The sequence below is a fragment of the Pteropus medius genome, unplaced genomic scaffold (genome assembly GCF_902729225.1).
Source record: "Pteropus medius unplaced genomic scaffold, Ma_sr-lr_union100, whole genome shotgun sequence".
Taxonomy (NCBI): domain Eukaryota; kingdom Metazoa; phylum Chordata; class Mammalia; order Chiroptera; family Pteropodidae; genus Pteropus; species Pteropus medius.
Genome location: NW_024343105.1, coordinates 271,945 through 287,501, shown reverse-complemented (window position 1 = coordinate 287,501; position 15,557 = coordinate 271,945). Strand labels below are relative to the sequence as shown.

The window sequence follows — 15,557 nt, the reverse complement described above, 5'->3', positions numbered from 1 at the left end:
CAGCATGGAAAAGAGGTGTCCTTCTATTGAAGACTTCAGGCCTTTACCCTGGTGGGGGGTCCTCTGATTAGCTAAAAAGTATGATCAGAAATGTGTGCCTCATAGGCTTAGAGATTTGAAACTGTCTTAGCTTAGGGACACTCAGAACCTCTCGGGGGGCGTCTGAGGCAATGGGCGATTCATGAAAAGCCCTTTCAATAATGTCAATAAATTTTAAATTGAAAAAAGGTGGCCAGAAGCCCGTCATCTTGAAAACGGTGCCTTTCTTCAGAAAAGGCTAAGCATTCCTTTTAGAGTTTCAGTGACAAGTTCCTAAGTCTTGTGCTCCAGTGTAATTCTCGTTGTATAACTGTTAAGTAAGACTCACTAGCTTCCCATTTGTGTCCTGATACTTTCTGATAACTCCGGTTAAGAGTAAAATATGTCCCTGTTGCACCTCAGGAGTAAAGAGCAGCCTCAGCTGAGCTCAGTCATCCCCACACACTTCCTACTTCTCTGCAGAAGAGACGTGCTGAGTTTCCAGAGCTTTCCATGAGATGAGGATCGCACTAGCCTGGCCCGTCTTGCTCCACATGAGTGACTTTTCTCCTCACACACCCAGAAGATGTTCTCTTTGTAAACCAAGCTGCCGAAGGCAGCTCCCAAGCTCAGTGGTGTCCCCAAACCTCAGGAGTTGTGCACCTGTCCCTGAGACCCAGGCTCGGGTTTGGAGGGGACTGCACTGCCCTTAGAAGCCTTGCTTTAACCCAAAATGTATCCCGGGAAACACTAGTTCCAGGAGATGACCCCCAAAACCAGTCTGGGCTATGCCGTTTACTATTTCTCCCTTTGGGAGAATTTCAGGGCTCCTCAGTGCATTAAAGGTGCTAAGACTGTGACAAGTAAATAAACAAAAGTCTGTTCCATTTTATGGCACCACACATGTAAAAATAATTATCTGAAACAAACAAACAAACAAAAAATAGTAACAACAAACCTTCTCTGGCCATGATTCTTCCCCTTTCTCCAAGTAATTCTTCATGGGTTTCCATGGAAGACCCTTTGCCACAGACTGACTTATTCTATAGGTGTATTAACTTTAGTTCCATAATTCTTGTACATTTTCTTATACAAAAAAAAAACAAAGAAAATTAAAACATATTAAAATAAACCAAGAACATTTATAATCATACTACCCAGAGAGAGACAGTGTTAATATTTTGAGAGATTTTCCATCACGTTTTTCTACGTTTCCATCAAATTTTACCAAGAATACTCTTCTAAGCTCTTCATTAATGTGACTGATCAGACTCTAATTTATTCTTCCCAAAAGCTCACCTTTCATGGACAGGACCATCTTAATGTAGGGGACACTTAAAATGTGTGTCATGCCTGTGCACAGTGCACTGTCACAGTTGCCTCTCTGGACAATGAGAGTATGCACGTACTTGGTCAGTTCTACAGGGAATTGTGACTTCCTTCTACAGTCATTCACTCTGTTTCAGGTACTCCAACGACTTTAGTGGAGACGACAAAAGAAGCATAAGACCTAATTCCCATGAGCCTTTTCAGACAGTTCATTTTGCTCGGTTTATAATTCTCAGATTTGGGAGGCCTTGCTGTACCCTTATCAGTGTCTGTCTCATCTGTAACGTGGAACTGGTCAGCCCATTTGAAATATGCCAGAATTCTCAATCTGGAAGGAGGCTTGGGCATCAGCGAGTCTATTTTGTACATAACTACCCTGGGTATCTATTGCTGTGTAACAAACCACTCCAAAATTTACAAGATTAATGCAAAGGCATTTATTTTGTTCATGGATCTTCAGCTTGTGTAGGGCTTGGCAGTGAATGCTTATTCATGTGGTCTTTGCTAGAGTGGCTCCAAGATGGTGGACTGGAACCATCTGAAGACATGCTCACACTCATGGCTAGTGGTTCCTATGGAGTGTCACCTGGGACCCCTGTTGGGACAGTGGCTTCCTCACAACATGTGAATGGGTTCAAGGGGATCTGCTTGGCCTTGGAAGTCAAGCAGTGTCACTTGTGCTGCATTCTGTTTGCTAGAAGTGCCACTGAGGCCAGCCAGCCCGTAGTCAGAGGGAAGGGAATCAGAACTCTTCTTTCCATGGGGAAAGTTTCAGAGAATTTTCGATGCTCTGGTTTATAATCACCACATCACTATCATCACTATTTTATATGAGGAAACTGAGGCCAGTGCAGGTGGGAGGGTGTGCCTTGCCCCCTCTCTCCTGGCGTAGGTGGTAGAACCAAGATGAGAACTCAGTTCTGGTAGCTTGTCTGATGTTCCTTCAGCTAAGCTGTCCCATCCAATTCTCCTGCTATCCCAACCACTCTCCTGCTTCCAGTAGAGACTGTAAATGTGAAAATAATATACCTCATGAAACATCTTTCGCTCCTCACCATGGAGACCCTCTACAGATAAAAATCCACTCTTCTTGGAGCTGCATATTTATTGACTTATTTTTATACCTGGTATTCAAAAACTCAGGTTTTCTGGGCAGCAAGGGGAGCCCACCAGTGATTTCATTGCCAGTTCTGGCCATTGCTTCCTAACTTTAATGGGAAGCATTCAATTTTCTCAGCTTTTACACCATTTGACCAACTGCATTTGACTCATAGAGCATCTTCCATCCCCCCAGCCCCCCATCAGCATGTGCTGTTAACTCAGTTAATAGAACTATATTTATTGGGGCTAGCTTCGAAGATGGCAGCCTTGGTGTTAAACGCCATGGAAAGATCCTACTACAGAAGTCTGTTAGGTGTTATGGGGCATTTCCTATTGGATGCTGGAGAGGCTTAATCTGAGGACATTGCCAGCCTGACCAGTCTGCACGTGAAATGGATTAAAAGGAAGAGTCCAACACGATGCTAGTTATTTTTCCTCTCTTCATTGATTTTATCCTTATTCCTGATCTGGCTCAGAGATCAGGAGTTCTGATACAATGATTTTTAATTTCTTCCCCTGAGGGAAACACAGGATTTTTTTTTTAATTAATTTTTTATAGGGACATTGGTTAACAAAATCGAATAAGTTTCAGCTGTACACTTTTACAGTAAGGCCTATATATATTTACACTGTGTGTTCACCTCCCATAGTTAGATTTCTTTCTGTCACCACATATTTGACCCCCTTTATCTCGTCTACCTCCTCACTCCCCCCACCCCCTACCCTCTGGTAACCACTAGTCACAGGATTTTTGATGACATGTAAAATGCATCTGTACCACTGTCACATGTCCTTGTGAATTTAAGGACAAGAAAGGGCCAAGGACACACACCTGCAGGTGCGTGTTTACACTCACCTGCATGCTCAGATTCCACATTGCTGCTGCAGGCCTCTCTAGGAGATTGGGAGCTGAGCAGCTCCCTTCCTGGTTTGTGCCACAGGTTCTTCAGAAGCAACTGATCCCCATTTCAGCTACAGCCAAGCCTTGAGTAGTTGGGTGTGGAGGCCAGTCTTGCACACTCGGTGTGCACACCTGTGACCATCTCCCCACAGACAAGGATGGGAGAGAAGCATTGAGCATGGTTTATATAATATGCGTCTGTCTCATGAAATCTCCCAATAGGGAGACTTCAAGGTTCCACCTGTTGGAGAAACCCAAGGGGTGTGTGTGTGCATGTGCACGCGTGCGTGCATGTGCATATATGCACGTTTCCCTTCCACAATGCTTGGCCTCAGAACTGTCCTATCCCCTTCCTTTCTGCAGTGCCTCTCCTTCCTTGAGTCCTCTTGCATGGTCACCTATAAGAATGTAGTTGCTATGCTAAATCTCCTTTCAATCCTGAGCTGCAAATACAACTCCCAGTTGGAATTCTGGAGCTCTGGGGCCCACACCTGTGCCTTTTATCCCATGTGCCCTAGCTTGGCCAGCATGAACGCCCAAACCCACCCTCAGTGGGCAGGGAAGCATGAGTTGTGTCGGTGACCAAAACTCCATGTTGACGTATAGTGGCAGTTCCTTTTGATATGTTTTTAATGTTATATCATACCAATGATACACTTGTGCTGAGAGAAAGCCCTGCCCAATTCATCTGACAGCCACCTTGTTTTCCAAAAGCCACCCACAAATGCTTCCTCAGGAGTCTGTTATAACTATTGTCTAGCTCACCCCAAATGTTTTCCACAAAAGGGCCTTATATACAGATCCTGCCTTAGGTCATCAGAATCTGTGTTCCCACCTGTTAATTCCTGTGGGTCTTTGGCATACTCACTGAGAAAAGTATGAAAAGATATATGGGGGTCCTGGATCTGGTTGAGATTGAGCCAGCCTGCTCCATCCCATCCATCACACTGAATGTAGTTATAAAACTGGGCAAAATGCATGGGACAGCAATTTGAGGAAAGTCAGTTGTGGAGGGCAGATGGGAGAAGTATCAGAACTGTAAGTACACTGGCCAGGAGCTCACCATTTTCTTCCTCCAGTATCCCCTAGCCTTGACTCAGCACAGCCCCAAACCCAGAAGTGGGTATCTGCACGGACAGGGAAGGGACTGGGGAAGCCTCTGAATACTGTGTGAGGAGCAGGGGAGGGTCTTATACTGAGTGAGGGGAAATCTGCTGCTTTTCGTTCCCTTGTTTCCTTGCACCCCATAAGCAATCCTCCAATCACAGTGGCAGCAGCAACAGCAGCAGCAGCAGCAACAACAGGGATCCATAGGAGACTAAACTCGAGGGAGGGCACCCTGTCTCCCTAAGCAGAGGAGCTGTAGTTCCAAGAGGCTGGGATGAAACTGCACTGCTTTTTTTCCTGCCTTCTCTCTCAGTCTCACTACTGCATGGCCTCAGTTAAGGTACAGGTGTAGGAAGTGAGGCAAAGCAGAATAAACAAGAACCAGCTTTCCGATCAGAGGAGCAGAAAGGGAGCCATGAGAACCAGAGAGAACTAGAGATCACCAGAGAACAAGGAGCTCAGGAAAGTGACTCCATAAAGAAGATGAGTTCCTGAGCTCACAAGCTAAATATGCGTGGATCTGACCTTGAATAGTGTACCAGAGATTTTTAGACCTGAGCTGCAGGGTCAACCACTGCCCAGGGTCCAAGGCTGGCCACATGGGACAAATCTAAACAGCACCATGGATTTCTCATTAGAAACCATGGAAGCCTTCTGGTAGTGGGGCAATATTGTTTTGTGACAAAAGAAAAGAACCATTAGCCCAGATTTCTATATCCAGTGAAACTATCCTTCAGAAATGAAAGTAAATGAAGATATTCTCAAATGAAGGAAAAGAGCTGCTCTAAAAGAATTGCTAAAGGAAGCTTTTCCAACAGAAAGGAAATGATACCAGATGGAAACTTGAGGTACGAGATAGAAAGGAAGAGTAACAAAAATGATATGTATCTGGCTAAATATAATAGTCTAACATTTTAAAAAATATAACATAATTTGACCTGATTCAGTGTATGTAGATGTAGCACGTAAGAAGACTACATCATAAAGGGAAGGAGGATAAAGGGAACTACCTGACATAAAGTTTCTATATTCCACTTGAAACGGTAAAATATTCTCAGTAGCCTCTGATAAGTTTTCTAACGTAATCCCTAGAATAATCACTAAGAACTATACAAAGAAATATGATAAATAAAACCATAATAGATGAATTAAAATGGAATACTAAAAAAAGGTTTAACTCAAAAGAAGGTAGAAAAGGAGAAATAGGAATAACAACAAGAAAAAAAATTAAGGAAAAACAGAAAAAAAGATAGTATTATGGTATATATCTAAATCCAAACATATAAATAATCACATTAAATGTAAATGGTTTAAACATCCAAAATATGTTTGAATGGATTTTTTAAAATGATCTAATTATATGCTGCTGTCCATAAGGCATTCACTTCAAATATTATCATATAGGTAGGTGAAATGTAAAATTGTGGAAAACTAATTAAAAGAAAGCCAGAGTGACTGTATTAATATAAAATAAAGTAGACTTCAGAGCAAAGAAAATTACCAGGAATAAAGAGTGGTGTTACACAATGATAAAAGATCAATTTACTAAGAATACATAACAATTCTAAATGTGAATACGCCTAAGAGCAGAACTTCAAAATACTTGAAGCACAACCTAAAGAACCAAGAAGAGTCTACAAGTTCTGAGACAGCAATTCAGCAAGGATACAGAAGAACTGGAAAATGCCATCCACCAGCAGGACCCACTTGACATTTACAGAATACACCACTCAACGATAGCAGAATACACGCTGGAGTACCTACTGACTATTGAATAGTCACTAAAATAGACCAAATCCTGCTTCCCAAAATAAATATAAAGAAATCTAAATAAACTGAGATGAAATGAGAAAGAGAAAGATAGCAGGAAAAACATCTCCAAAACTTGGAAATTAAATGATACATTTCTCAGTAATTCAAGGGTCCAAGAGGGAGTTCCAAAACTGTTAGAAAATATTTTGAACTAAACAAAAATAAAAATAAAAATACAGCATATCAGAATTTGTGGGTATCAGCTAAAACAGTGCTGAAAAGGAAATCTATAACATTAAATGCTCACAGTAGAAAAGAAACAACTAAGCTTCCACCTTACGAAACTAGAAACAGAAGAGCAAAATAAACTCAAAGCAAGAAGAAGAATAAAAATTATAGATATGAGAACAGAAATTGGTAAGACTGAAAACAGGAAGATAACAGAAAAATCAATGAAACCAAAAGGCGATTTAAAAAAATTATCATTAATAAATGAATTTAGCAATGTCACAGGATACAAGGTCAACATACAGAAATCAGTCATCTTCCCATAGGCCAGCAAACTATTAGAAACTGATATTAAAAACACAATATCATTTATAATCAATCCCTCAAAATGAAATACTTAGGTATGAGTTTAATAAATATGGGATACATATGTGAAAACTGCAAAACACTCATAACAGAAATCAAGGAGGACTTAAATAAATAGATGTATCTTGTTTATGAGTGGAAAACTTAACACATAAAACAACACATAGTTTTCCCCAAATTGGTCCATAGATTTAAAGCAATTCCAATCAAAATCCCAGCAGAACTCTTTGTAGATATAGACAGGTTGATTGTAAAATGTGATGGAAAGATAGAGAAACTAGAATAGCCAAAATAATTTTGAAAAAGAATAAAGTCGGAGGAATCACATTCAATTTTAAAACTTGCTATAAAGGTACAGTAATCAAGACAGTGTATCGGTGAAGGCATAGATCCATAAATTAATAGAACAGAACAGAATACAGAACCCAGAAATCAACCCACGTAAATATGACCAATTGATTTTTTACAAAAGTGCAGAGGTAATTCAATACAGAAATGTCTTTTTAAAAAACAGAGTTGGAACAGTTGGATAACCATGAGCAAACAAACTTCAACCTAAACCTTAGACATTATAAAAATAACTCAAAAAATGGATCATAAATCTAATCATATAATCTGTAAAACTATTAGAAGAAAAGACAGGAAAAAATTTTCATGTCCTGGGGTTAGGAAAAGGGTTCCTAGACCTGACACCAAAAGCACAATCCATAAAAGGGAAAACTAACTTGAACTTCCTCAAAATTAAAAGCGTTTACTCTGTGAAAGACACTATTAAGAAGTTGAAAGGCAAGCTGGGAGAAAATATTGACAAGTTCCATGTCTGACAAAGGACTTGTATCAGAATATATTTAAAACTCAATTCAACAGTAAGAAAACAAACAAAAAATAAATGGGCAAAAGACATGAATAGATGCTTCACCAAAGAGAATACACAGATGGCAAGAAAGTACGTGACGAGATGTTGAACATCGTTATTTATTAGAGAAATGCAAATTAAAGCCCTGATGGGATAACACTGCACATCTCTTAGATGAGCTAAAATAAAAAGCACTGACAATACTCGCTCTTCTTGGGGATGTAGAATATCTGCATCATTCACCCGAAAGGGTATGTGCTGTAGGACTGTGCTTATCTGATGTTCTCCGAGAGGGAGAGCATAGCGATGAAGAGCAGAGCAGGGGTCACTAAGGAATTCTGACTGTGATGATGGTTACATGAATTTATACACCTAGAATTTATGGAATTGTACCCAAAAGAAAAAGTCAAGTTAATTGTGAATTTCCAATAAAAATTTTTAAAGGTGCTTATCATCAGCATTACTTCTTCTAGACAAATGAAATTAGGTGGAGAGTCCTTTGCCTCTGACATCTCTGGCTCCCCTGTGACCCCTCACAGTGTAGGTTTGCTTAGTGCCGGCCTGGGGAGCAGAGCCCAGACATTGTGCTGCCGTCGCCGACCATCCTCGGCTCACTTCCCCCTAAGTTAGGTACCTCTTCCCCGTTTCATGATATCCTAGCCAGTTTTCTCCCCCAGACTCATCCAAAAACGGAGACCAGGTTGCCTGGTCTGGCATTTAAGTCTGATTGGCAACACTCTTCCTCTCCATAATCTTCTAACTCTACTTTCCCATGTGTCCCCCACTCTACTGTCAAACTTGACCACCTAGCTCTTCCTTGGGCCCTTCCCATCCACCCCTCGAGGCTATCTTGAAAGAAGCCACCTCCCTCTAGTGTACTCTGACCACTGTACAGCTGATCGCCTACCTTTGTGAATCCCCTCAACAATTTGTTTGAATTTCTAGCCTAGCCCCATGTCACGTTGCAACTTGTGTGATAGCTCTCGTGGGGGTGAATTCCATCTCTTCCTCTAGACTCTAAGCTGCTTTTACTTGGGTGTTTTTAGTTGGTTTCCTGCAGTAAGAGCTCTTCCCTGCACACAAATATTATCCCTATTAGTATGCAATGCCATTTTTCTGCAGAGTGTATTTAGTGTCTGTGCTATAAACTAGAGCAGCCAGAATTTGTCACTCTCAGTTCTGTGCTCCCAAAACACTGGTACATGGCTCCTTCAAACACAGATACCTTCACAATGGTTTTGGAGGGAGCTGTAGGGGGTGGTGCAGAATGCAGTGCTTCACAGTACGGGCACCTGAGCCAGTATGCGCCATCGCTTCCTAGTCATGTGACGTCAGGAAGCTACACAACCTCTCAGTGCATTAGCTTCTTCACCTATGAATAGAGGAATGATAACAGTACCTACCTTAAAGGGTCGTTGTGAGAATTAAAGGAATTAGTATATATAAAGCACTTAAAATAGTGCGCAGCAAATATTATCTATATATTCAATGTCCCTCGAAGAACACCAGGAAAGATAACCTGGGGCTTTTTGAACCCTGCATTTAAAATCCAAGGGTCGAGCTTGTATTGATGTCTATTTAAAACACACGCACATACCTTCCCTTCCTCCCAGCCTTCTTCTCTCCTTCTCTCATAACCTTAATAACAAGAAGAAACAACCTGATTGAAAAATGGACAGAAGATTCGAACAAACACTTCCCCAAAGAAGATATATGAAAGAGTATTGGGCATGTGAAAATATGTCTAGTATCATTAGTCATTAGAAAAATGCAAATTAAAACCTCAGAAAAAAAGACCAACAATGCCAAGTGTGGGCAAAGACGTGAAGCAACTGGAACTCTCATACATTGCTGGGGGGAATGCAAAACAAAACAAAACAAAACAAAACAAAACAAAACAAAACAAAACAATAACTCTCCTATGTTGCTGATGGAAATGCAAAAAGCAGTATAGCCGTTTTGTATAACAGGTTGGCAGTGTCTCATAATGTTAAACATACATTTATCATATGACTCAGCAATTTCACACCTAGGTGTTTACCCAAGAGAAATGAATGCCTGTGTCTACACAAAGACATGGATGTGAATATTCAAAACAGCATTATTCTTAATACAGCCCAGTTGGCAGTGAAAAGGAATGAAATGTTAATGTAGGCAACAACATGGGTGAATCTCAAAAACTTTATGCTAAATGAAAGTCAAGGGCTATATGCTCTCTGATTCTATTTATATGAAATACTAAAAATGGCAAGACTAAAGCGACAGTAGATCAGTGGTTTTCTGTGGCAGTTATCAAGGAAAGATCAGCAACAAAGACATGGGAGAAAAAGGTTGAGGATGAGGGAGCTGCTTTATATGTGGATTTTTGTGGCGATTACATAATTACCCAAATTCAATAAACTATACATTTAAAATAGATGATTTTTTTAAATATAAATAATGTCTTAAAGGAAAACAACACAAGGGTTGATTGTTTAATTATCTTTCAACTTGCTGTTCTAGTGTGGTGGTCTCAGGGACTTCCCAGAGACCTCCTTATAGGAAATGGATTCCTTCAAAGTTTGTTTTCTTTCTTCTGCCTCCGAGATGTGGATCCAGCTGACATTGACCAGGGGGCACCATGATGTGTCCCAGGCGGAAGCTGACGGAAACAAGCTCATGTTTCTGTCACTATGATATGAGCCTTCATTGTGTCATCTGCCAGACTGTGTTCATTGTCATTACACTCATTGAAGAAAATACAGGGTAATAATGAGCTTGGTGTTATCGGCTCACAAATAATTTATAATGGGCAAACTAGGACAGCAATGGTGCTTTTTTTGGCTAAGGCGGTTGCATGTCACTCTTTAAAATCTAGGCCAGAAAATTATTTATAATGCATAGACAGCCATTCAGAACATTAAAAGGTTCCGCTCCCTTGTGAGTGGACACTATGTTTTTACCCTGAGCAAGCAAAAGGGCACTCGATGTCTTACTGCTGTATTTCCAGTCAGCATGTGACTGTGACAGCATATGTGAAGACTGTTACTCGGCTAAGAACGAGACCTTTGTAGAAGCCACCTAAAGGATTTCAGGTCCTCCCCCAAATCCAAGGACAAGAACGAGAGAAAAGCCAGGAAAAGGAAGAGACCCCGAGGTGTGGGTGATGACCCCACACTTTAGGTGAGCTTTGAAGAATTGCCTCAGATGTTAAATAGAAACAGCCCAAACTGAAATATAATCAGCAAAAGATGGCTTCTAAAGGAGTGTGTTGCCATGAATACAGGTTGTGTGTTATTAGGCAGAGGCCACTGTGCTATCTAAGAAAGGGTGTTTGGGATATGTCCCTGTGTGTCTAAGGGCTGTCTGGAGAAGCAAAATTTTCACTGCTGCAGTCACCTGTAGATTTTGACAGCTACCCCAAGGAACTCACCGAGCTGTCACAGTCACCAGCACCCTGTCCTGACTGCACATCCTGATAAGTGGTCAGCTCCCCCAGGAACCTTGATCCTGGGCCTCAGCGCGCCTAGAGCAGCAAGTAGACCATATTTTGCAGGCCCTGCAGCTGTGGCCCCTGCTCTCTCAGTGAGCTGACTTTCTGAGACATTCTGTCCTGGGTGAATTTGGGAGGGGTGGGTCAGCTCTGAACTGTAGTGAATGTTACTATCCCTGAAAAAATTTTCATAGATGATCACAACAGAACCACTGTAACAAAGTACTTCCTTTTCACACAAAAACCTTTGTGAAGCAGAATGTGTTAGTAACCTGTGCATTTTGTGTTTACAGAGCTTCTCGAAACAAGTCTGAGAAGAAGCGTCGGGACCAGTTCAATGTTCTCATCAAAGAGCTTAGCTCCATGCTCCCTGGCAACACGCGGAAAATGGACAAAACCACTGTGCTGGAAAAAGTCATCGGATTTTTGCAGAAACACAATGGTAAGAGTCATGCCTCTCCATTTTTATCCCATTCCTATCCTTTTGTTGGCAGTGACTTCATCACGCTGGGCTTCCTCCCTGGTACTCTCTCCCCAGCCAAGCCCGAGTGCATCTGTCACAGGGTCCCTCTGTCCCAGGCACTGCACCCACCATAAGAGCCCATCTCCAACAGGTTTGGGAGAGTACACTCACTTCCCAAACTGCTTTATTAGCCGGAGGAAGGACTCCAGAGGAGCCTTGCAGGTGACATCCAGCCCGATGGAGTGGTGTCACCAGTGAGAGCATCTTGATTTAAAATGTCTGGAGCAAGCGTTTTTCATCCAGTCCTGCAGAGATGCAATACTCAGGGATTCATCATCCACCGAATCAGACTGTACTGGTTCCTCTAGGCACCTCTGCCCCCACCCCTAAATAATTTGGCCTTTCAAACTCCACCGTGAAAAAATATATATATTGAAAACCATTAATTCGCTTATCAAATCCAGTTTTCCTTGAGATATAACTCATATACCAGTCACCATTTCAAAGTTTATAATTCAGTGGTTTTTAGCATATTCACATAGTTGTGCAACCATCAGTATTATCTAATTTTGTCATTCCAGAAAGGAACCCTATATCAATTAGCAGTCAATTCTCATTTCCCCTCCCTCCAAATCCTGGCAACCACTCATCTACTTTCTCTCTCTAAGAGTTGCCTGTTCTGGACACGTCATACAAACGGAATTATACAGTATGTGGTCTTTTGTTTCTGGCTTCTTGAGCATCTATATTTTAGCATTTCATTCCATTTTATGGCCAAATAGTGTCAATTTTATACACATATCATATTTCACTTATTCATTTATCAGTTGATGGATATTTGGGTTGTTTCCATGGTTTAGCTGTTATGAATAATGGTGCTATCAACATACACATATAAGCTTTTGTTGGGATATATGTTTTTGGTTCCCTTTGATATATACCTAGGAATTCAATTGCTGGATCAACTGGTAACTCAGTGTTTAACACTTTGAGAACTAACTGTTTTTCAAAGCAGCTACCCAGTTTTACATTCTTGGCAACAATTTCAAGTTCCAATTTCTCCACTTCTTCACAAACATTTGTTATTGTCTAGTTATGTGTGTTTGTGTGTGTTTATTGTAGTCTTCCTAGTGGGTATGATGTGACATTTCATTGTGGTTTGATGTGCGTTTTCCTAATGATTAATGATGTTGAGCTTTTCATAATTTTTTCATGTGTTTATTGGCCATGTATATATCTTATTTAGAGAAATGTATTGAAATTCTTTGCCCATTTTTAATTGCAGTATTTATCTGTTTGTTGTTGAGTTGCAAGAGTTCTTCATACATTCTGAATATTAAACCCTCATCAGATACATGATTTACAAATAGTTTCCCCTATTCTGTGTTTTGTCTTTTTACTTTCTTACTGATGTCCTTTGACACAAAAATTTTTCTAAATTTGATGGGGTACAGCTTATCTTTTTTTGTTGTCGTCATTGGTTGCTTATACTTTAGCTATCATATCTAAGAAACCATTATCTAATCGAAGGTCATGAAGATTTACATCTATGTTTTCTTCTAAGAGCTTTATAGTTTTAAGCTATAAATTAAGCATTTTGATATAAGCCATAAGTTGAGCATTTAGATATTTGATCCATTTCAAATTAATTTTTACATATGGAATGAGGAAGGGAGTTGAAATTCATCCCTTTGCATGTGGATATCCAGTTATCCCAGGACTCTATTCTTTTTTATTTAAAAAACAAAAACAAAAACAAAACTTTTTAACACTCTATAAAAGTATAACATACATACAGAGAATACACAAATCATAACTGTACAGTTTAATTAGTTATCACAAACACGACTGGGAAACCAACACCCAGGTCAAGGAAAAGAAGCTTCTCCAGTAGAACCCCTTCCTACTTATCTACCTGTTTTCCTCAAAGGTCATTTATATTCTGACTTCTAATTCCAGAAGCTGGTTTTGCCTGTTGGGACCTTATTCAGATGGAATCATACATTATGAACTTGTTTTTTAGATTAATCTGTGTTCTTCCAGTGCTATGGCTAGTTCATTTCCATTTATACATAGTATTCTAATATATGAATTTACCACTTGAATCCACCTTTGAACTTATGTCTCTCTCAAATCATCCTCTCTCCCTTTTACTTTCCTTTAGACCCTTTTCCCTCTTAGCATTGATCGCCCTGCCCTGCTGCTCACCCACAGATGGTACAAAAAGAAAAAAAAAATTGGAGAATAGTTAAAAGGTTTCAGTAGATACTAACAAGTGAGAAGTGCAGAATTCTTTTTTCCTTAACTGTGACACCAAACATAATAAAGTCAGAAATGTCAAGTTATTGAGAAAATAATTACAGTTCTTCCATGCTTATAGTGATGCTTCTCTTTCAGTGAACATTTTTCCTAGGCAAGGTGATTTCATGGAAGAGGGCACAGCTAGGACATTAGAAAGTTTCATTATACTTGTTATTCTTTTATTATTTTTTAAATAATTGTATATATCTATTAAAAACATAACAGTAATAACATATATTTATTTTTTTCCAAAGCCGTGCAGGGGAGAGTAAAGAATATGTTCATTGCTTTGTTAAAAGTTGAGGAAGAACAATCAAGCAAGATTGGAGTATAGTGTTGCAGCAGTATTTCATGGCCCTAATAATTTAATCAGAATGGTTATATTCCTGAATAATGATTTAGCCAAGTAAAATAACAGGTTGGTTTGATTACCAAGAAATTTTGTGCAAATTACTCAAACTAGGTCAGTGCCACTGAGAAGCAGGACAGCTGTTAAATAGGACAGCTGAGATCAAGTTCATCAGTGTGACATTTACATTGGGCTCTGCCTGCTGCGGAGTTACAGACTTGTCAAATCTGGGACCTGGGAAGGATCAGTCAGCAAAAGTGCAGCCTCCTAACACCAGGAGCGCCTGTCTGTCTCGCATTTTCGTAAGACTAAGGCCTACTTTGCACAGCCCGCTTAAATGCAGTCAGGTCACACGAGGGTCTCACTTGTGCTCTGTGCTGCCATATTCACAAGAATGCAGACAATCCATGACAGAGTTTATGGAGAAATATAGTCCTTGGACTAAATTCTGAATTAAAGCAAAAAAACAAAAACAAATGATAACTTTACTTATAATCCAAATGGACGTGAATTCCATAAGCATCTGCAACGGGGTAGAGAATCACATGGTCAGCATTTATTCAGGGCTTACCATAAGCCAGGCAGGCATCCTAAGGGTTCTCTGTATAGCAGGGGTCCCCAACCCCTGGGTCATGGACTGGTACCGGTTCATGGCCTGTCAGGAACCGGGCTGCACAGCAGAAGGTGAGCAGTGGGCGAGTGAGCGAAGCTTCATCTATATTTGCAGCCATTCCCCAGCGCTAGCATCATGGCCTCAGCTCCACTTCAGATCATCAGGCATTAGATTCTCATAGGAGCACTGGTCCCTGGTGCCATAAAAGTTGGGGACCACTGCTGTGGAGTAATACACCTGAGCTTCACACACTCTTTGAGTCAGTGCCATTTCACAGATGAAGCAACCTTGGTGTAGAGGCACTAAGCCACTCACCCAAGTCAGCCAGCCAGGAAGATGCAGGATCTATCCCAGGCAGTCTGTCTCCAGAGCCCAGATGTTTAATGCTTGACCTGCAGCTTCTCTACAAGACATGATTCGTGGGGCTCTGATAGATATTTGTATCATAGCCACACTATAGCTCTTTGTTAGTGTGGCCATTTAGACTACTGGTTCTCAGCCTTATTGCCCATTAAAATCACCAAGGAGGTTTTAAAGCCATACATAACTGGGTCACGCTTCACAGACCTATGCTGCAGAACCCCAATGGTGAGTTGGACCCAGCTCATACCTCTTTTGCAGCTCAGCTTGCAAAAGATGATTGTTAACTTTCCAGGAGTCTTGCAAGCCAGCTAACATCAAGTGGACAGCTTGAGGTCAGC

General features: G+C 40.6%; 1 protein-coding gene across 4 annotated transcripts in view; it reads left to right on the top strand.

Moving 5' to 3' along the window:
• The window catches only part of NPAS2 (neuronal PAS domain protein 2), a 135,126-nt gene that overhangs the window by 66,924 nt on the left and 52,645 nt on the right, over positions 1-15,557 (top strand). For all 4 annotated transcript variants that reach the window (XM_039867089.1, XM_039867087.1, XM_039867090.1 and 1 more), the window contains one exon: positions 11,424-11,572. In XM_039867089.1, the coding sequence (XP_039723023.1) occupies positions 11,424-11,572 (149 nt within the window). The remainder of the gene's footprint in view (positions 1-11,423; positions 11,573-15,557) is intronic.